This window comes from Dicentrarchus labrax, unplaced genomic scaffold (assembly GCF_905237075.1).
Source record: "Dicentrarchus labrax unplaced genomic scaffold, dlabrax2021, whole genome shotgun sequence".
Classification (NCBI taxonomy): domain Eukaryota; kingdom Metazoa; phylum Chordata; class Actinopteri; family Moronidae; genus Dicentrarchus; species Dicentrarchus labrax.
In genome coordinates, this window is record NW_026136720.1 from 10,534,021 (window position 1) to 10,556,236 (window position 22,216).

Here is a 22,216-nt window from a genome sequence, read left to right on the forward strand (position 1 = left end):
ATGTTTAGCAGTCGATGTTCCACTTTTGCCTTCCAACTCTTTGAAGGTTGAGAAGGCAAAGGGAGGGAAGTGAGTGGTGGTGGGTATGGTAACCATGGGGTAAGAGGCTTAAATCAAATACAGATTCATTTTAGCTTAAGTATGTCCATCTCTGCCTCCCCCCTGCTGTCTTTCTGTCTCTCTCTTTGTATTTTTGTATTTCATCTATCTCTCCCTCTCTCTCACACACTGTGTACAATCAACACTTGCCATGTTTTTGCATGTCAGTCTTGGCAGCAGCTGTCGCTATAGCTTTGTTTTTCCATTTAACAATAATTAAACGAGTCATATTTACACGGTCCGTCAGGTTTTTTTTTCCTTAAATATGATGCCAGTGAATATTTCCCATCTATCAGCATTCACTTTACATCTGATGACTTCATTAATCCAAATCCAGCCAAATCAACGTGAAATCATCTGCTCTGAGCAAACCGATGCATCATCTCTGCCTCTGGTTCAAAAATGGCGTGATCTTCAGGTTTGGATCTGACACAGACAAAAGAGGGTGCTTCATTAGGATAAATGTATGACTCATATGTGTGCCTGTGTGTGTTTGCGTGTGGGTGTGTGTATGTGTGTGTCTCTACATTACTGGAGAGTGACGGTGGGTGATAAGCCTGGGAAATTGATCTTGTTAATGAGTCAGTAGCAACCACATCAAATGTCCTTGGCTTTTAAAGATGATGATGTCACTGTGAAGCAGGTGCTCCTGGTTAAAAGGCAGCAGAGACCCAACTGCCCATCCCCCCTGTATTTGTATCTATTTTAATATTGTTATTAGAGTCCTTTTCAAGTCTTCTCAGGTCCTTATTTTTAGGGATAAATAATAAATATTTTTTTCCTATTTTAACTTTACTTAATATGACTTTGTTGTGCGGTCTAAAATGTGAGTTTGAGTTCATGGCAGTTTTTCTGAAAAATTGCAATCCATGTTCACATGTGTTTATGCATTTGGGAGAAAGTGAAAAATGCATAGTTGCAATTACTTATTTATTTGTATAATTCATTAAATATCAAAGGCAACTTGTTCCAGTGAGAATAAAAAATCTCTGTATAGGGTAAATGTGAGATGTTTGCTTTGCACATGTCTGTGTGGTCTGCATCTTCACAATTGGAAAGTGAATTTTGTGACGTATGGCTCAACGTTTTGTGCAGGAAGCTATGATTGGTCAAATCCTTTGAAAAGTTGCGGTGATTGCACAAAATTTGCGCAGAGTTGACAGGGATTGGTTGAATTTGCATTCATTGTTGTGACCGAACATTGCAGCTTCCTGGAGGATTAGGGGTTGAAAGAATGAATATTTTTATTACAGATTAATCTAATAATTATTTTCTTGAATGCTCCATAAAACATGAGAAAACTAAAAAAAGTAGTAAGTATTAGACAAGCAAAAATGACAATGTGCTGGTTTGACAATTTCTGTGTGTCGATATGACAGTATGAAAGATGACAGAGATTAACTGTTAGGACAAATGTGGGCTGGAGAGATTGTTCAAGTCTGAAAATCCTTTTCAGACTTGAAGAAGTAGCAAGACCTGAATAGACACAGAGATGGTAGCAAAACCTTAGCAGTGGCAGTAAATTTGGGTGTGCCATTGCAGTAACATGACCGCCATCAGTGAATGGTAATTTTATGCTGACTTGTTTTCTTGTGGTAGGTTTCTCATTTTTTTCAGTATGTCACAATTCAGAATAGGTAGAGACTGACATGATGCAGGACCTTTATGATTATGGAGGGTGGTATAGGGATGATTCCTCAGCTTCAAATCCTAATTATCAAGAATCATCACAAGCAGAAGTGGACTGAATGCAGGGGCCATCACAATGCGGTGTCAGATAAGCAGCGAGTGGTACACAACATGGTGTGACAGGGACTGCACGCTCACTTGGATGCTGTCTAAACACAGAGCAGGAACATGGACATGTAATGTCACACTGCAGTGGTGGCTGCATCTCGTTATATGATATAGATTCTGAAATCAGAATGATACCTCATTTCAGAAAGGGACATAGAACATCGAAGAGAAAAGAGGAAAGGAGAAGAATAGGGAACTGATGTTGATCTTAATTACAAGATGAAGAAATGTATGTGCATGTATAGGAGGTGTTCCTGTATCTTAGTATAACTGCGTGTGGCTGGAGTCAGTCGGTGTTTTCCCTCTTCAAGGAGAAGACAGAGGCCTTTGGCCTGGGCATATTTCTGTGTCTGCAGATTTTCAATGACACACATTTCTTAGGTTTTGCAGTTTAGGGGAAATGGGGCCACACTGTGTTGTGACGCGCATTGCAGAGCTACAAGAAAACTCCAACACTAAGCAGATGAGGACACAAACAAAATGGAGTCTGGAAATACAGCAGAATAAGGAGCAATGGAAGAGAACAAAGGGATAAGAGACAAGGATATGAAAAACAGATCAAGCAGTAACAAAGGGCCAGTTTATTCAACTTACGGAAAAACCTTTCTCAAATAACTTTAGTGGTATGTAGCCATGAAGATTGTATTCCAGGTTAAGGGAACAGAATGCAATTTGCTAAAACCTGGTGCAATGCATCTCTACCTGTTATGTACAGGGTTAATGTTTTATTGTGCACTGTCCCTGTTCAAATAAAAGACATAATAATAATCATAATGGGATTTTGGTTTTGGACTTTTTCCAGAAATCCCATTATTCTGAAAGTTTGAAATACAGTACTTTATACTGTTCTTTCTACAATTGTGAGTATGTTCTGTGGATTTTTCAGAGTAATAGACATTATCTGTGAAAAAAGAGGCTGCTGTTGATTTTTTTTTATTGTAAACGTTCAGTGTTGTGAGCACTATAAAATAGATGGGATTTAAGAAGAGAGATAAAACCTGATCAAATAAAATCAAAACTATCTTAAAAGTTAAGTGAGAAAATATGTCTGTAAGTAATTAGGGTGAACTGACCCTTTAAATGTGCTACTGCATGTGTAAATAAATCATTACCATTGCCCTGTACTCTGCCTTTTACCAGGAGAAGCAGTTTCTGCATTTCATGAGAAATCAGTTGCGTTGCTTCTTGTCACCATGAAAAATTGCTTTGTGCCATGAAGCAAACAAAAATTTTTATTTCTCAAGTGCACTTCCACTTGCCTAGCTACATGATTCTCATCTTCCTGCCTCCTTGTCCACTTCAATTTCTCTGAATAGATCCCTGTCTTCTGTATTGCTTTCTCCATCACTCTCCAACCTTTTATCCAGGAACAAAAAATGGGACTTTGTTCCACTTGTGTGGTGGTGTCAGCTGCCTTGGATACAGCTGCAGTGATGTGGTGTTTTTCCATTGTGAACCACACACCCACATACACTTACAAGCACAGCTTCCCTGAAGAATTGGTTTGGCAAGGAGCTCATTGGTGACCTTATTTCTCAAGGTTTGGTTAGGACACTATTTCCTATTATTTCTTATTTTGACTGATAGAAAATTAGTTTGGGTGTCTCCTCTGTCTATGTGTGCATTCATGTGGAGTGGCCTTCATGCTCTAGTTGAATATAAATAAATAATATGTTGTCTAACAATGTCTGGCACCAGTGGTCACGTTGCAATTGTAATCAGTCACCATAGGTTCACTATTGTCTGCTGTACTGTAGTTTGCTAAAATGACAACAATCTGTCTATCTCATAAATAACATAATTTAGCTTGATTTAATATTTTCACTATTTCTGCATGTACGGTGTACGTCCACAGCATTTTCCTATTCACAAGACTAAATTATTTCACACTAAATATATGCTCAGTAGCAAAGAGCATGCATATGTACATTTGTTGGATTCTCTAGACGTTTAAACAAAGTTTTAATTACATGTCATTATGTGTCCCAGGATTGTAGGACATTTAAAAAGCCCACTAGTTGTGGCAATTAATTTGACACACACTCAAGGTAAATTATAAAGTGGAGAAAATCCCTTTGATGTCCCTCGGCCCAGGATCTGTCTCGTCACGCTAACGAGTGCTCATTTAGAAAGATAAAATGTCAAAACACTTGCATTTTTACCTTTATTCTGCTTGAGACACATTTTTTCTGTTTTGAATATACATATACAACTAGATCTCTACATACCAAATTGAAGATGTTAAAGACATGTTAATATGTTCTGTAATTTATAGTGATGAATACGTTTATTAAAATTAAACCCATATTGTCCAAATTGATCATTTAGAATAATCCCAGAGCAGTTGTTTGGGATTCAGGCTCTTAACAGTGTTTGAGCAGACATCATTATTATTTGATCAGGTTGGTGGTCAGATTACACTGATGACACTTAGGCAGCTGTAGCAAAGCCAACACGGTTGTTGGTGCGGTCGTAGATGGAGTAGTACTCTCTGAGGAAGACGTCTCCAAAGATCCACAGGGGCTGGCCATTTCGAGAGGGCAGGTAGGTGGGGTAGATGTCCACTAAGCAATACTGGTATCCATTCTGGTATTGCTGGAGGTACAGACAGGAGATTGGATTTGTCAATCACTGTACACAGGCTCACAAATAAAAAACATGGCATGTACATGAAGGGGCACACACAAATACATTCATATGCAATGCATGCATGTAGTAACGTACCTGTTTAATGTAGGCAGAAGGAGGCAGAGGGAGGGCAACACCGCTGATAACAAAGCTGAGAGTTGGCAAGTTGTTAACCTGGCTGCAGTCCACCATATACTGGAGATCAAGACAATAAAGAGACACTGCCTTAGAGGGACAGAAACTCAAAACAAACTGGTCCAGTTTGTACATCGTTCCATTACATTCCTGCTTTTGATATACAGGTACATGTTTTGTGACCTTGCTCATAATGACTATTAAATGATGCAGCCTATGGACAGAGTTGGATCTTTATGAGGAATAACAATGGTGGCCTACTTCCATACTGCTGAGCAGCAGATCTGTGTGTGAGAGATTGTCTGTCTGTCTGTCTGTTTGTCTGTCTGTCTGTCTTACCGCTCCATACTGGCTCTGTTGGGCTCCAATGGCTTGCATGATGGTACCCAGAATCTGTTGTGGGGCGGTCAGTGAGGAGGTTCCAGTATCAACAACGGACTGGCAGCCCTGAGAGCACAAGCCGGTGTCTTGACCATTGATCTGGAATCTGAAAGCAACCACACATGCCAAAAGTTAGTTTTGCTTGATGCAATATTAGGACACAAAATAATCGCTAATGTAGGCTGCAATACTCAATAGTAATCATTTGACATTTCATGTTGATAAAAAGCGCACACCCTTCAACGCCAATCTGCCAGTAGGTCTCAGAGGTGACAGGCGTCCAGTAGATCTGCCCCTGGTACAAGCTGTTGTCCACTTCTCCAAAAGTCAGCACACTGCCCTGCTGTCCATTCCTAAACAAGCCAACAAACCAAAACTTAGCTGCAAGCTCCCCACGTTAGAAAATATGTTTAGAGTCAGTAGTGTGGATATACAGTAACATCTGATGCAGTATGTCCTAAATTTATGTTTTACAGTACTAAATAGAAGTCTTATGTCAGTTATACCTGGAAAGATAGAAAGCGAAGATGTTGGCACTTAGAAGGTTTTGAGATATCATGCTGTCCATGACGGGAGTCTCTCCTCCAGCTGAGATGCTTGGGTAGGACAGGCCTAGGATGCCGTCAAACTTGGCCACAACAAAGTTCTGACCAGGCTCGTTTGTGCTCAGACCAATCTCTTGGTTAGGGATCACAATGCCGGCAACCTATGAGTCCAAAACCAACCAATATGATGAGTAAGTGATGCCAGCAATGTCAGTAAATGAATGCTGTAGACCTCTTCTGCTGATTCTATCACAGTTTCAAAAAATTTAAATTATACTAACTCTAAATTATTGTAACATTGGACATATCTTTTGTATAAAAAAATGTTTCCTTTTATCTTCACAAATTCAACACCTCATACACATAAAACAGGGATGTTTTTACTGAGACATCACTTGTTGAGGTCATACGGAAAATGTACTCTGTCTCAGTACCTATGACTCAGTTCAGACTCGAACACTAGTATTTTATTTAGCTGATATATTTGGGTTATTTGGTGTATCTGACTCACAGTGACAGTGTCATATCCAAAGGTTCCATAGAGGCTTCCAGCTCCGTAGGGCAGGTAGAAGGTCTGTCCTTTGGCACTGAAGGTGGAGGACTGCTGGGGATTGAACTTTTTGTGTGTGTCTGCAAATAGCATAGATTGGGATTATCTCTGGAGCCATTTCTATAAACATGTCTTTATTCCTTGCAGAGCCATTTGACATGCTGATAATTCACCTGATTATAGAAATCATGAGCTGAATTTTAATTGACCCACTAGCTGATGTATCCCGAAGACTCAAAATGCCTAGTGGCAAGCCTGTAATTACACTAGAAATTTAAATCCCATGTATGTACAATATATAATCTCTTGGAAACAAGATGACAAACTGCTAGCTCTGCATGCTTAGCTTACATTAGGTTTAAGTCTGAAGAAAGCAACAGATGAGGGATTTTGTAGTGTAAAGCCTGTTGGTTTGTACTCACTGCAGGCCTGAGTGTTACAGTAGACGGAGTCCACCCACAGGTTGGCAGAGCCGGTGTCAAACAGCACCTGGAAGGACTGGGGGGGTGTTCCAATGCTGATGGGTCCATAGTAGGTGGTCTGGGAAACATTGGTTGGAGGTAAAGAAAAAGAGGAAAATAATAAAGAAAGTACAAACCCATCAATTAATGCTTACATGCTGTTGTGTATAGCAGTAAGAGTAGTGTTAATATAGGATTTCTTACATCAGCATAGTTATTGATGTACATGCCGGCAGTGGTGGCGAACTCATTGGGGTAGTATTTCAGAGCTGGATCCTGGTAAGGCAGCTCAATCCCCTTCTCTCTCAGGGCCTCACGCATAGACTTGTGCTTCGTCAGAGGGACCCTGAGGAAGGAGGAAGAAAAAGAACAATGAATTTTTTACTTCCCATGGCTTTGAAAGTGTAGTTGTAAAGCCAAAAGTACAAATTTGCTATCGTATAAAAAGAACTGAGAGTTACAAAGAGGTAGTTTTCTTACTTGAATCCCTCTGCGAGCACCACACAGACCAAAACAGCAACAAGACACTTCATGATCCCTCCTGTACACACAGCCCTCCTGGATGGATACAACTCAGCTTGCATCTGAACAGGCTTTATATACACATGTTTAGGCTCATATCAGCCAGACTGTTATCAAAAATACAGTCATATCACTTCAGACAGGGTGACCCTTAGAGTGTTGTTCTTAGAAGGTACATACTTAATTTGCACATCTATCATTAATTCAATATACACCACGTGTAATAGCCACAGTCTGCAAACATAGTCAAAAACCTCATAACATATTATGAAACAATGATATAATAGGAAGTTATACAGTTGGGTATATCCGATGGATATATCTGGTGACACTGAATAACTCATCTAGGTTGTTAAATTTGGCACTTTACTTGAAGACTTAGTCCTTTTTAATTGAACATGACCATAAACACAGATACATATTGCTTCTTCTACATGAAAAATATATTTTTTCCTTATGTTTTAAGAAATTGATGCAGACTACAGAGCTATGGCTTTGAGTATGGATTATGAATTGTATTTAGGTTTTCTGTTGTTTTTCCCCAAAACTGTCTGCATTTTGTTGGAAATCCTCAAGATGCAGCTTTAGTAAATTTTTATCCGATTAGATATACATATCAACAGCAAGGTCAAGATTAATAGTTGGTCTCCAACTGTAATTTTCCGCAAATGGAAAATGGATGTGTTATATCTAGGCTTCAGTATCAGTAGCACCTTAACTACACAATTTTATCAAAACCTTCAATGCGGCTCAGCTTATCATAACTTTTAATATTGTTTACATTTTTTCCACTGATAAAATTGGATTAATGGTTGGAAGTTTTGAGTCCTTGTTTTTTAAACCATCATACAGTTTTACACATTTTATAGTGTACAGACATACAGTTAAAATCCAAATTTATTTATGCCCATTAAATTATTATATTCTTTGTGCATTGAACTATATAGAGCAATGGCTACTGTAACAGGCAACAATCATTTTAAATAAATCTTAGCCATAGCCTCAATTTACTCTGTAACATCAAAGCCATGATTAGCTTTCAGTTTTCCCAGTATTCTATCAGTAGCACTGGTTGTACATTGACACTCATTAAAATGACTTTTTCATGAACCCTTTTTGTTTTACTTTTAGATGCATCAGCATGTCCTTATTTGCTCCATGGGACCAATGACATTGTGTAGACAGGACCCTATATGACTGTGTTATGTAAGCTCGCATCCATACGTAATATGTGGAGTGTCCTTTTCTTAGTATGAAAACTGCAATGCAGTATTTCCACATTGCAAGCCAACTGCTATACAAGTGAGAGCCTGCTGAAACTAATGGGGCAAAGATGAGATAGAGCCTAATCAAGAGAACTTGTAATGCCACGGCTCATTGCAGACATATACGCTCCCCTGCTGTAGTGTGCTGTTGATGTAAATAGAAGTTCAGAAACTTTGGTGTAACAGGCAACTGCCAATAACTCACCCCTGACTCTGCTTATAACATCCAAAGCTCATGAATAAAATATATTTGAAATGTTGGCATTTTATCTCAGTTCTTTATGTGTTGCTGTTGTTATTCCATACCACTGAAATGTGTCACACCTTGTTAGTGTGGACTGTTATAAGGGAAGAGAAGACAGAGGATGTGGGTGTTTGTGTCTGCATGTGTCCAGTATATACAGTAAGACTGAGATCCAGATAGACCGTGACAGGCCATGAGTTAGAGCAGGTTTCCCCAAGAACAGGCCTCAGTGTGTTGGCATAAATCAATGAGAAAGTCCCCCCTTGACTGTCACTGATGATGAAACAGGCATATTTCAGAGATGAGTGCTCTTCCTAACAACATCCATCTCTCATGTTTTTCCAGGCCAGCCCACGACATCAGCCTGGAGGAGTTCGATGATGAAGACCTCTCTGAAATCACAGATGACTGTGGGATTGGACTCAACTATGACTCTGATCCATATGAGAAGGTGAGGCCATCCTTTGTTTTTATGTTGCTTCTTTTAGTGAAATTTGACATTTCCTTGCATCTTTTGTGCTTTGTGTCTCGAATATGTGAAAATACATACAACAGCGACATGCAAACTTTGACTATTGTATAACTTTTGGAATTATGTATATTTTTCTTCTATATATTATCTATATTTTTATAATCTATCCATCTAATCTAATTTTCTAATAATTTCATAGACAAAGCAGCTGTCTGTTGTTGTTCCTCTATGGTCGCTTTGGCTTACAGCTTATTGTAGTTCATAAATGACAATCTGCAGGTAAAATAGCAAACTGAGTGACAAGAGAGAACCATCTCACTTCAAGCAAGCTATAGTAAGAAATTAGTTGAAACAACTGAAGTATTTAAGGTATTAAGACAGAGACTGACCTGGTTCGTATAGCGATTTAGTCTTGAAATCTGCTTATTTGCATATGGCTATCTTATGTAAGCATCTCTGCAGCTCTGGGTTTTTATCTACAGGCTACCTAGCTTATCAGCATTGCAGTCATTACAGTAATAACCACAAGCCTCAGATGTCCATATTATAATACCAGGGACAAAATGAGAAATAGGCAACGCTTTGGTGAACAGAGTGAAGCATTATTAATGATCCTCCTGATCATCATACAGATGACCATCATTCATACTGGATTTGAGCAAACAGCAGACATTCATTGAACTCTTCGACATGTAATAGAAATTCTAAGTAGCTCTTCCACTAAGCATCCTATTCAAGTTACTCTGTTGTGAAGTATATGCAAATAATTGAGTCATTAGCTGTATCATCCCACATGTCCGACCAGCTTAGACCTTAATTATACAGTTTCTAAGAACCAATATCTCACATCCTTTCTGTCTCTCTTCCTGGGTTTCTCTCTCTCGCCATCCTGTGGGATGTAAATGTTTTATGCTGGTGGCGTGGAGCCACGGCTGCAGCAGAGGGTGGGTGACCCAGTGCAGTTTGCTGCTATGCAGAGACAACCTTCTTCCCTCCCTCCCTCCCTCCCTCCCATGTGTCTTCCCTTCCCTCCCTGCTATGCAGAGCGTTGCTCAGAGACGGAGCTCGGGTTTCCTCCTCCCTTGTTCTCTGATACCTCTCTGCTCCTGTTCCCCCATTAAAGCTTTCCTTCCTTCACTTTCTCCCTCTCTCTCTCTTCTCTGCCGAGATGACTGGGAATGGGGATTTAGCTCTGGGATGGTTGGTTCTGAGGGTTAAGCTCTCGGCATAAATCTGTGCTAGATATTTTGATTCCTCCACTTTAATCCACCAACAAAACACATTATGGATAGCTAGCAAAGCCTTTCTGTTACAAGGCTGTTTTGGCGTAGCATGTGAGGAGACCATAGAGAGTGGATGTTTTTTTTTCTTGTGCCAGAGAGGTCATACAGAATTAAACCGTGCATCAGTGCCCCTTTTCTCCTCTCTCCCTCCCACATGTGTTCACAAACAACAGCAAAGGGGCCTGACTGCTCACTTCACAAACAAGAAAGCACAGTGCAGGGATAGTGTCGGCCCTTGTTACGTTACATCATTGCCCAGAGGAAGTAATCTTGCTGACATGGGATGGATAGGACACACACCCAATTGCCCTCTGAGAGTGTGCGTGTATATTTAAATGACAGAGATAGAGAGGTGCGACGGAGAATTTCATAGACAGTGTATTTCACATTGTATTTGATTTTTGCTTGCATCAGTAGGGTTGGGGACGTTATGTCAGCATCATCATCATCATCATCATCATCATCATCAGCAGTCCCTCCCGCGTGCACCACACTCTGCTGATGAAGAGAGAAGCTTTTGGTTTATCTGTCAGTATGATTCTGTCATATTGGGCAGCATGTCTTTGATGTTTAGGAAGAACAGCCAATCTAAACAGTGAGATTATCCTCCGGCCCCAATCCCCAGCTCTGATTAATTCCAATTCGTTATGGGGTTCAGGTCTTAATCTCCATAACCCTTCAGATCAGTACTTAGCCTTTGTGACAGGGGCACACACATACATCTGAACAAAAACAAATAGACACACACATGCTTTAAAATTGCTTATTCTGTCACCCGGAGCTGGAGGCAGGCAATTAAAGATGGCTCACATTGGTTTGTTACTACCACTGTCTGATCTGTCTCTGAGGAAATGTAATGGCTGGCCAAATGCTCAGGCTGTCCTTCCCCACTATCTGCAAATGTCACTGGGGGTTAGGTTTGACAATGTGTTTTCAACCATGTGATTTGTTTGTTTTCCATGACCTTTAATTTTTTTTAACCCAGCATATCAACATAACAAGCAGAGACCACAACAGAGGGAGCCCCCTCCTTTTTTTGTCTCTGAATCTTTCTTTTAAGTCCCACACACACACACACACACACACACACACACACACACACACACACACACACACACACACACACACACACACACACACACACACACACAACCTGCTGCTTTCTGCCTCGTCTCATCCCTGATTCTTCACTTCCTGTCTCTCTAACACCCATCTCTGTCTCTCCAGAGCCCTGATTGAACACCATGAGCACATGCATAATTCAGTATGTGACAGAGCAATGGTGTGTGTGTCTCAGCTGTGGTGCTACCCTGAGTTTAAAATGTTGAAATACACTGATAGATGGAGGCCATTACTCACTAGGTGGGCTCCATTAATGCTAGGCTAATCGACATCTGTCGTATATTCCAGCATAAAATCTACCCAGATTATGAGCTATATTTGGTAAATGGGCTTTATGTGGGCAGTGGGCACACATGCACCTGCTCACAGACGCAATTTATAATATCACTGTACAAGCAAAAGAACTGTAAGGGTTACATTTGCCATGGTGGCAATTATGTAGGACATTTTGCCTTTATTCAACAGGACACCTAAAGATAGACAGGAAAGTAGGAGAAAGAGAGGGGATGACACACAGCAAAGGGCCACAGGCCAGAGTCAAACCCATGGCTGCTGCAGCAAGGTACCAGGTGAGCTACCATGGTGCCCCGGCAACTGTGCATTCATGGTCAGTCAACAGCTGTGTATTAGTCTCTGCAGGGATGTTTGGCTCCTCCACTAGACCCCTCCAGTTTTCTGTTCTGACCTGCTGCCTGTTAGATCTTAAAAGGCCACTTAATTCTCAGCCTCCACTTCTCTTTTCTGAGATTTACAAGTCCCTGGCGTCAGCTTCATATGCAAAGCCACACAGTCAGTGTTCACTTGAGGAACATGTCCTCAGTCCTCTTCTGTCTAGGGCTTTTTCAGAAAGCAAGACGGCCCTGCAGTTCAACCTGAAGCCTCTTCTGTGCTGTGTAGGGGAGCTGCCATCTCACTATCTTCTGATGTGCAGCAGCAGAGTCAGTAGGTATAGAATTAGCCATGCTGAACAAGCCTGTGGTTTGCTAATTAGAGATCAAAAAGGTGCTCTGCCTTCATCTTTTTCTTTAAGTTACAGTGATATCTCTTTGCCAACTGATCAGAGTCTGGAGACTCTATTGAGCTGCTGTTGAAGAGCAGAAACGACTGTATAAATGTTAGTCGTAAGCAGAGCTATATAAAGAACATATCAATATTACATAAGTTTGTGTTTATGGCTGAGGGCCAGTATAGTTTATATGCAGTTGGGTGTGTCTGTGTGTCATACGAGGAATACCATTTTGACTAAATTAATTTCCATTGACTGCAGTTGTGCTCTCCAGTGCTTGTGTGTGTGCAAAAGGGCTAATCTCATTAACAACGCTTCCCCTGCAAGCAGGAGAGCATGCTGGGTGACAGTCGCAGGGCTACATGGGATGTCCTTGGGAACTGGAGACCATGGGGATCGATTCTCACCGACACACAACTCTTATTTATAGTTCTCTCTCTTTCTTTAAGCCTGCCTGACTGTCTGTCAAGTGGCCTCGCTAAAAGGATGTGTCCTGACAGTGCAGATTATTCTCCCATTTTCACAACCCACATCTCTGGATTTTTACACTATCATGTAGTTATAGGTCACAGATCCCCTGTGATGGATCATAATGGGTCAGTGTGTGGAAACAGCATTGTGAATCTTAACAGACTGTGAACTGAGAATGCATTAAATGATCAATTGCAAGGTTTCTCATCACACACCAAAACATTTCATCACATCTTAACTTATTACCAAAAAAACAAAGTAAATTAGAAATAACTGCATATTCATGTGTACTCTCCGGGTAATAGACTGAATGTTGATTTCTGTTGCTGTTGCATAAAGTGGAGGCACCAGGCATCAGCAGAATCGTGTGGTGGATGGGCAAGAGGAGAGTTTGATTCCCCCATTAAAAAGACTGCTGCACTGAGAGGGAGAGAAACTGCTGCGCTGTTCAAACTGCAAACCAGATAAATCCACCCTTGTGTTCGCATTGTGAAATTAGTAAAGTAGGGAAGGGATGATCAGAACAAAAATCAATTAGAACTAAGTGTTTGTGATAGTGGCTGTGCACTCTGTCCATGAAAATTATGATGTAGCAGCTTTTATTGATATAGCATGAGCAAATCTTTTCACTTTCATATTATAACACATATAAACAACTGGTTTCTAAATTACATTAAAATAAAGTGTAGTTAAATTATACAATTCCACAGATCATGAAATCAATTTTCCCTTGTCACAGTCTTCCATATTTAGCAGTTCCTTACATTGGTTCTGGCAAACATAAAGAGTACATGACAACATACACACGCTCATGGAGGTGTGGTCTATTAACTCTCATTTAGTGCACCTCTTTCCGGTAAACCAGTTGAAACCTGAGAGATGTCTGATTGATCCACTCTCATTTCATTGCCCCTCCTATGTTTTTCTTTCGTCTTTGTCTTTCACACACATTCTACCTCTCCCTCCTTTCTCCTCTCTACAGTTCATCGTCAAGACTACTCCATTATTCCGCCCTCTGCTTTGTTTCTGCAGGGTGACTCTGTATTCAGTGACTTCATTCTTTTCACCTTTTCACCTTCATCTTTTCACGGCTTCCTGATGCTGTGGGCTGCACTTAGCTTCTATGTACACAAACACACATGAATGTCTATATGGGTGCACGCACGCACGCACGCACGCACGCACACACACACACACACACACACACACACACACACACACACACACACACACACACACACACAGAAGACCCAAGGCTACCAAAAGAACATATCAGCAAAATACACTGTGAATGTTTATGTGAACAGAGTTGCCCACCACAGTGCCTTGATATGTGTGTCTGTGTTTTACAAATGCCCTCTGTGTAATCAAAGAACATTGTGTTGCATGCTGTCCATCTGTGCTCTCCTAGTTCTTTCCATCTTTCAGAGCAAAGCTTTTAAATGAAAAAGGAAGTAGCGTACAGTAGATAGAAGGTAGCAGCTTTTTCCTTTGTGTTTGCTCACTATATAGTATCCCCTCTGCTGTCAGAACAGAAGATTATTTAAGTCATGTGGCTATCATCTTAACTGTGCAGAAAGTGTGAAAACATGGAGCTTCCTTTATTTTGTCCTCTGTACCACATTACACATATCTCTCTCCCTCTCTCTTCTGGCCATAGGATTCCCTCATTCTGGAGAAGAATGACATGCACCACCCAGTCTGCTCCTTCCAGGATGACTTCCAAGAGTTTGAGATGATTGACGATGAAGATGAGGACGATGAGGAGGAAGAAGAAGAAGACGATGAAGAGGTTGACCCTGATGCACCCCCATCCCCCTCTGCCTCTCCTCCTCCCTCCCCTACTCTTGGCACTCTAAAGAGCAGACCCACCACATTGAACCTCACCACTGCTGTGTCACAGGTAAGCAGCCTGAAGCTCTAGACTTAAAACATGCACTAAACACAGATTATGTACAGTTCTTGGTCTTTATAATAATTTGTTAATTGACTTTGTTTCGCATCTGCTTCTCTATCTTCTCATTAGGATTCACTGAATAACAACAGCAGTCTGTCCCCAAAGAAAGGAAGCTGGCAGGACTCGTTACGCAACCCAACCTCACAGGGTAAGTGCATGATTAATTAGCTTTAATAAAATTGGATATGCACTATGGATATGTTTTCATGGTATTCATTTGTTGGTCTACCACACTTGAAACCTCACAAAAGATGCTGCTTATAGTGACAGAAAAGGTTTGGATAACGTTTTGGAGACATTATGAGAGAGAATCACTGTAGTTTTTAATTATGGAATTAACATGTTGCAGTAATTATAGTTCTACAGCATTTGTTTTTATTTATTTATTGAATCAGGATTTCAGTCCTGGTTGATTTGGCAACACCTGTAGTTACTGATGGTAACAGCAAATGTGGTTTAATGCTACGGGTTACAGAATAAGAGGAGCAGCAAAATAAACTGTTGTTGTTTTAATAAAGAAGAAGCAATAATTGGCCTTTTACCATCATTCTGTGAGTAACCCTGATCGGCCAGCGCAAATCTCACAGACAAACACGTTGCATTTCCTGTGACTATATAATAAAAGTCAACTTGTGTTTTGCCAGTTAAATGCTTTTAATGCTCCAACATGTTAGGTCTCCATTAGTTGTAACATAATAAAGCATTTTTCCAAGAAAGTTGCCACAGAGACCCAGTTAGTAATGCTGCAAATATATAAATATTGTAATACTTACTCAATCACCATTGTGTTGCCTCATTCAGCGATAGATATTGACTTAGCAGATGTTCTATGAGATTGCCACTTTAAATGAAGATCAGCTATAATACATTATCATTTACAAAGTGCAGGAATTACACACAGTTAATAAATATCTACTTAATTTCCAGGCCGTCTGTCTCCAACCCACTCATGTCTGGAGGATGGTAGCCATGTGACAGGCCAGTGCCCAGCCTCTCCAGTTTCCCAGGCACCAGGGTCTCAGAGCAAAGGTACTCCACCAAAACAGACAGGGGAGGGCGGGAACCCCCAGTCCCCTCACAGGCCCCTCCTTTGCGACATGGAGGGCAACAGGCGGGAGAGGCCAGAATACGGTAACAAAAAGGCCAACCCAGCAAGATTAGACCTCATTACATTAACATAAGTGTTGTGTAGTGCTGTGATGTGAAATGAAGTGATGTGATGTGAATTTGTCTCAGTTTAGTGATGTATATGTTCAGCAAAACACATGTTAATTCTTACAAACCAGTTTGCACTAGTCTATTCTAGAGAATAAAATTAGTGTCAGCATTTGGTGAACTCATCCCTCATCCTTTTATCGTTAATTATCAAAAAAAAAATGTAAAGCTGCAGTAGATAACTTTTATAAAGATAGTTGATTGTCTCAAAGCATTGATATTTGACAACCTGGAAATGAGACAATCAATCTATCATCTATCTTTCTTCGCTCTAATTGGTTGTTTTAATTCAGCTGCAGTGGATACTTGCAACACAAAAAGGGGACAAAGGAATCAGTTTTTTTCCAGATTATCTGTCCTATGTACTACTGACAGGATATAGTAAAAGTTAAAGCAAATATGACAAAAACTTATTTTTTATAAAGGTTTCCTACTGCAGCTTTAATTGTTATTGTTCAAATTACTCGCCTTGCCTCCAAACTCATTTAATCTATCTCACTTATCTTTTTTGGTTCTTTGTGTCATCAACTTTACAATCCTCTATGTCATCCTGTATTTTAATTCTCACATGGAATTTCTTGTTTCTCCACACCTTTTTTTCTTCACAGGCTCATTTGGTCAACACAAGTCCCACCCTTGCTCTGGCAATGTAACTGACCCAAAGGCAGACCCTTCAATCCAGACAGCAAGGGTACCTTCTGTAGACGACCACTCCCAGTGTTCAGACACAGAGGTGGACCATGACCTCAACAGCGACCACAACCACAAACACTCAAACCGGCTTGCTACCGACACCTACACAATCACCAGCGAGTCAGGTATGGAGCCAGAGAACGACCTAGACCCAGATGGAACCAGTCGTTGCTTGTCATCCACTGCACCCATGGGAGCCAACGATGGTGCTGATACTCCCTTGTCTGATGAGGAGCTGGAGAAAGACTTTGAAGTGGAGTTCATGTGTAAGGAGACCTATGATATGGTGTGTAAGGAGAATCAGTCATCATACGTGGAATTCCCCTGCATTGAACCCTCTGAGCTTGCCTCCTTCTCCAGCTATGTGTCCTCCAGCCGCTCAGATGCTCTTGACCGGTCAAGTAGTTCAAATGCTCCAGCTTCTGCCATGGAGGCAGCAGCAAATGACTCCACCTCTCCGTCCTCAGACCCAGGGATAGCAGATATGAACCAGCAGGGTTACTTGACTTCAGACCAGGATAAGGACCTCAGCTCTCCAGGCTCTGACTCTGACATTGAAGGGGAGCTGGAGGCAGCGTTTGCCTGTGGAGGTCCCGTTGTCTCCAACATGATCTCCTCTATCTCAGAGACAGAGCTGGACCTGACCAGTGATGATAGTAGCAGTGGACGATCGTCTCACCTCACTAACTCAATTGAGGAGGCCAGCTCGCCTACGTCAGACCAGGAACTGGACCCAGATACAGAGTTAGAGCAGGACAGTGGCATCGTGGGACTGAAAGCATCTCTACTTCTGGGCCAGCCTGACCCAATCAAAGAAAGGTCCCCTCTACCCTCTCCTTCCCCTCTACCCTCACCTACTATAGCTACACCATCCCCTGTTGACTCACCTATCTTACCTCCTGAGGCCTATGATGATGGTCAAGCTCTGATGGGGCTGCAGAATGTGGATGATGAGCTGGCCTGTGAGCACCAGGCTGACCCAGATGAGACTCTGCCTCCAGCCCAACGCTGTGAAGACAGCCTTTCCAGACAGATGGTGCTGCAGATAGAACCAGACCACAGTCTAGAGAGCTTCAAACGATCCTTCTACCTGCCAGTGGGACCCAGGCTAATGCCCAGTGCAGACGAGTATGATGGAACCAGTGAGGGGGACTCAGAATCAGAAAGTGAAGATGAACTGAGCGAGAACTCAGACTCACCCTGGCTGCTCAGCAACCTGGTCAATAGGATGATCTCAGAAGGTTCGTACCCAATCAGTTGTCCTGAGGAGTGCTTCAAGAGAAAGGCATCTGTGTCAGACACCATCTCACCATCCTCAGACATCGGAGACGGAGATGGTTTCAATGATGAGGATCAAGAGAAGAAAGCAGAGATGGAGGGATCAGAGGAAGAAGAGAAAGAAAGTGAAGGGTACATGGAGTCAGGACAGAGGAGGAAGAGTGTGGAGCCTGCAAAACAAGGAGCAGTGATAAGTCCATGTCTGTATATGAACAACTCTACCGGTGACACCATAACCCCTCTTAATTTGGAGCGCTGTGCAAACAACGGGAGGGGAACAACAGATTACAACTCCTTGTATGACACTAAAGACTCTCAGAAGAACTACCCAGATAAACCATCTAAGAATGACAGGAGAAAGGAGGAAGATGAAGAGCCAAATAATGATTTGATGATGCTAGAGGGCAGGAAGGATCTAGACACACCAAGCCTCAGTGAGAGTGTGGTCAGCGACAAGGACGAAGGACGAGAGACTGAGCCCAGGCCTACTAGCCGTTCCTCAGCCTCCCTTGAGCGTATCACAGAGGTTAAGCACAGCCTGACATTGGACATACCCACTGCCCAGACTAACCGCTGCTTCAGCCTCACCTACTCCACAGATAATGATGAAGAGGAAGACGACGGGGATTCGTACCCATTCCTGCGTGGCTTGAGGAAGCAGTCCTACAGGGGTAGTGATTTAGAGCTTGACAGTTCACCACCAATTGATTCCAGTGTTCAAGACCATCCCATATCTGACCATGACCTCCCACTGTGTGAGAAAGATCTGGCTCTGAGGCAACCGAATGAAGATGATGGACTGGCCTATGACTCCATGAAGTACACGCTAGTGGTTGATGAGAATACTACGCTGGAACTAGTCAGTCTCAGAAGGTATGCTCTGACAATAATACAGTATGTGCAAAAGCAAAGAATAAAATGGAATATGTATCTGTTTAAATTGAGTAGAATGAATGGTATATTATTTGCATTATTCTCCTATTAGAAATAATTTTGCATAGCAGTTATTAAAATTTGTTTATGTAGGGTATGTGTTCTACTGATAAATGAAGCAGTCTTCCAGTACTCATGGGTGTCTAGTCCTAAACTAAGAAACTGGAAAATCTCGTCCTGTCAGGTGCACCTCCGTTCTGAGTGATGACAGTGAGCTCTCAACGCTATGTGACGAAGAGCCTTTGGGAACGGGAGAGGTGTGCTATGGTCGTGATGAGGAGGAGGTGAGGCCAGAACTTCTCAGTTCTTCTGAAGACTCCTCCCCTGAGGCTGACCTCCCATTCTCCAAGAAGTTCCTCAATGTGTTTGTCAACAGCACCTCCCGCTCATCCAGTAAGTCACACACAAGGCTATTCAGAAGCTGCACCTTTCTGGAAAACTCTTATATACTTGCAATCAAATATGTAATTTTGACAGATCAAAGCAATAGTAGACATACTGTAGAAAACGTATATTTTTTCTTCCCTCAGGTTAGATGAGAGAAAGAATAACTCTTATATCTGTTAATTCAATAAACCAATTAAATATGAAACTACAATCAGGAGATTGTTCACTTAGCTTAGGCTAGCTGTTTCCCCTGTTTCCACTCTTTATGCTAAGCTTACCAAATTTAACCCTAACCATCTGCAAGAAAGTGAATAAACATATTTCTTTAAATGTCAAACCATTCCTTTAATTAAGCCAATGTAATTAACCTTATGTTATGGCTTAGCAGCATTATTGCTAAATTTGTCCACTCAGGGTGCCCATTAGGGTTTAACTCATCACTGTCAGCATGATACATTAACATGTGATCTAAATTTGGCAAGGAGCCCGAGCAAGACCTATGGGAGGGCTCTGCTTCCTAGTACATCCATCATCAATCAGTGCTTTCGCTTCAAGATTCCTATCCCTAATGAAGGGTGATTTGCATAATGAATGGCTCATTACAAAGGCTTTCGTTGCCATTTCTTTCTCGACAAATCCAATTAGCTTCCATTTATACTTCCTCACATAAAATTTACATGAGAAATGTTCCCCCAATAAACAACAGTGTTTAGCTTTCAGTTTTATTGAAATATGGTTTTTAGGGCATTGAAACTGTCTAAGTGGTGTCTGTTTGCCCGTAGGCACAGAATCCTTTGGACTTTTCTCCTGTACCATCAATGGAGAGGAGAGGGACCAGACACACAGGGCAGTCTACAGGTAAGACAACTGATGTTACACTATTTTTTGACATCACTGGAAGTAATGTGAATGACAGCAACAAGCAGATTATTATAAAAAAGTTGCAAAACATAATGTTATTATGTTATTGTTGTTGTAGAAACAGAATAGTGGAATGAATTGTGAACCCCAGCTCCATTTCTCAAATGACCATTGTGTCTGGGGGTAAATGTCCTTGTGTAGATAAACAAAACAATATTTCTTCGAGGTTTCATGGTTTCCAGTGTGCTATAGGGGTCATGTAGCAATAGTGAATCGGTAATTATGTTAGGGAGGAGGGCAGATGTCCAAGCTACAGCTGGGCTCGAGAGCTGCAGGGTGGCCAGAAATAATCACATCAGCCACCACCTGTGTCTGCGCTTGTGTGTGTTTGTGCAAGAGAGAGAGAGAAAGCTACATCCTCTTCCCTTGTGTACACAGACATGTTGTGCATGTATAATTGTTTATTTGCTTTATGACTCCTCTTAAATTATGTCCCCACATTTAGAGCTATTTGTCTCCCTCCACCCACCCCACCATCTTTCTGTGTCAGCCCTTTCATCACTCCTCTTCCTCCGGAACCCCTATGGGAGTCACCCATGTAAGGACACAATGTTTAACAGAGATGCTTTTCTTTCTTTTGGCCTCCCCTTCTCTGCTGCTCTCTGCAGGTTCATTCCCAGACATGCAGATGAGTTGGAGCTAGATGTGGATGACCCTTTATTTGTGGAGGAAGAAGAGGATGACTACTGGTACCGGGGCTATAACATGCGGACAGGGGAGAGGGGCATCTTTCCTGCCTTCTATGCCCATGAGGTCATAGGCCAGTCTAAGGAGCTGTTGGGTGAGTTGAGAGAGTTCATCCACTGTCTTTTCTTCTCTCTCATTGTAAATTTCAGAAAAATCACATGTTCTTTATGTATGTGTCCACATTACACCCCCCAGGCATGAAAAGAAATCCAGCTTGGATTGAGACTTTTAGCGTTCAGTTTTTGGGGTCTGTTGAGGTACCTTATCACCAAGGCAACGGCATTCTCTGCGCTGCCATGCAGAAGGTAAGCTAAGTAGAAAACAGAAAATGTGCAATCGCACAGAACAGACACAAGCATGTATACTTTACTATATGCACTGTAAAAGCGTGTTGATTTTTCTGTTAGATTGCGATATCGAGGAAACGGACGGTACATGTGCGACCTCCTTCTCTGTGCGAGTTGGAGATTAGCTTGCAAGGAGTGAAACTGATCATGAGCCTGGAGGATGAATATGACACCCTTGATGAGGTATTGACTGATAACGAAATAAATCACTAATTTACTATGACAATTAATTCAAGTCAATTCTCCCTTTAATTTGGAATAATATGGAATTGATGCTTGCTGGATGATTTAAGTCAACTTTTTGCCTTTCTTCTTGTCTGTCTCTGCATCTCTCTCATTTTTAGTATGACAGATGTAGTCACTTCTTCCAGATGAAGAACATCTCGTTCTGTGGATGCCATCCGAGAAACAACTGGTAAACAAACGTACTGGTTTTCTGCACTAGTGTTACCGGTGTACAGTGTAACATCATATTTATCATATTGTTTTCTGCTCTCTGCAGCTATTTTGGCTTCATCACTAAGCACCCGATGCTGAACAGATTTGCTTGCCACGTGTTTGTATCCCAGGAGTCCATGCGACCTGTAGCAGAGTGTGTTGGGTGAGTCCTAATCACATTAATATATCAATTACTTACTTATAATAGTTTGTTATATTATTAGTCATGTCTGATTTGACATATTCAGTCTACTTAACCTGTAAATGTAATTGTTTAGATGTTGAAAATATGAATATCCCTTAAATAAAATAAACTTTGTAGCTGTACATCATATTTAAAGGTCTCTCTGATGGTTTTCTAAACCTTGGATTATAGTGC

The 22,216-nt window shown here is 41.4% G+C and overlaps 2 protein-coding genes across 3 annotated transcripts in view; one reads left to right on the forward strand and one right to left on the reverse strand.

Moving 5' to 3' along the window:
* mapk8ip2 (mitogen-activated protein kinase 8 interacting protein 2) overlaps positions 1-22,216 on the forward strand; it is a 28,837-nt gene that overhangs the window by 3,642 nt on the left and 2,979 nt on the right. Inside the window, exons 2-13 of one of the 2 annotated variants that reach the window (XM_051381177.1) lie at positions 8,973-9,078; positions 14,642-14,884; positions 15,008-15,086; positions 15,866-16,069; positions 16,762-18,997; positions 19,242-19,450; positions 20,227-20,302; positions 20,974-21,146; positions 21,248-21,357; positions 21,460-21,582; positions 21,744-21,814; positions 21,902-22,000. In XM_051381177.1, the coding sequence (XP_051237137.1) occupies positions 8,973-9,078; positions 14,642-14,884; positions 15,008-15,086; positions 15,866-16,069; positions 16,762-18,997; positions 19,242-19,450; positions 20,227-20,302; positions 20,974-21,146; positions 21,248-21,357; positions 21,460-21,582; positions 21,744-21,814; positions 21,902-22,000 (3,729 nt within the window). The remainder of the gene's footprint in view (positions 1-8,972; positions 9,079-14,641; positions 14,885-15,007; positions 15,087-15,865; positions 16,070-16,761; positions 18,998-19,241; positions 19,451-20,226; positions 20,303-20,973; positions 21,147-21,247; positions 21,358-21,459; positions 21,583-21,743; positions 21,815-21,901; positions 22,001-22,216) is intronic. The other variant, XM_051381178.1, reaches the window with a different exon arrangement.
* LOC127352635 (gastricsin) lies at positions 4,044-7,175 on the reverse strand. The gene is made up of 9 exons (XM_051381184.1): positions 7,077-7,175; positions 6,801-6,942; positions 6,558-6,675; positions 6,097-6,215; positions 5,547-5,746; positions 5,277-5,393; positions 4,999-5,146; positions 4,621-4,719; positions 4,044-4,491 (listed from the first exon to the last, which is right to left on the reverse strand). Exons 1-9 carry the CDS (start codon positions 7,127-7,129, stop codon positions 4,327-4,329), a joined length of 1,161 nt encoding a protein of 386 aa, XP_051237144.1. The 5' UTR covers positions 7,130-7,175; the 3' UTR covers positions 4,044-4,326.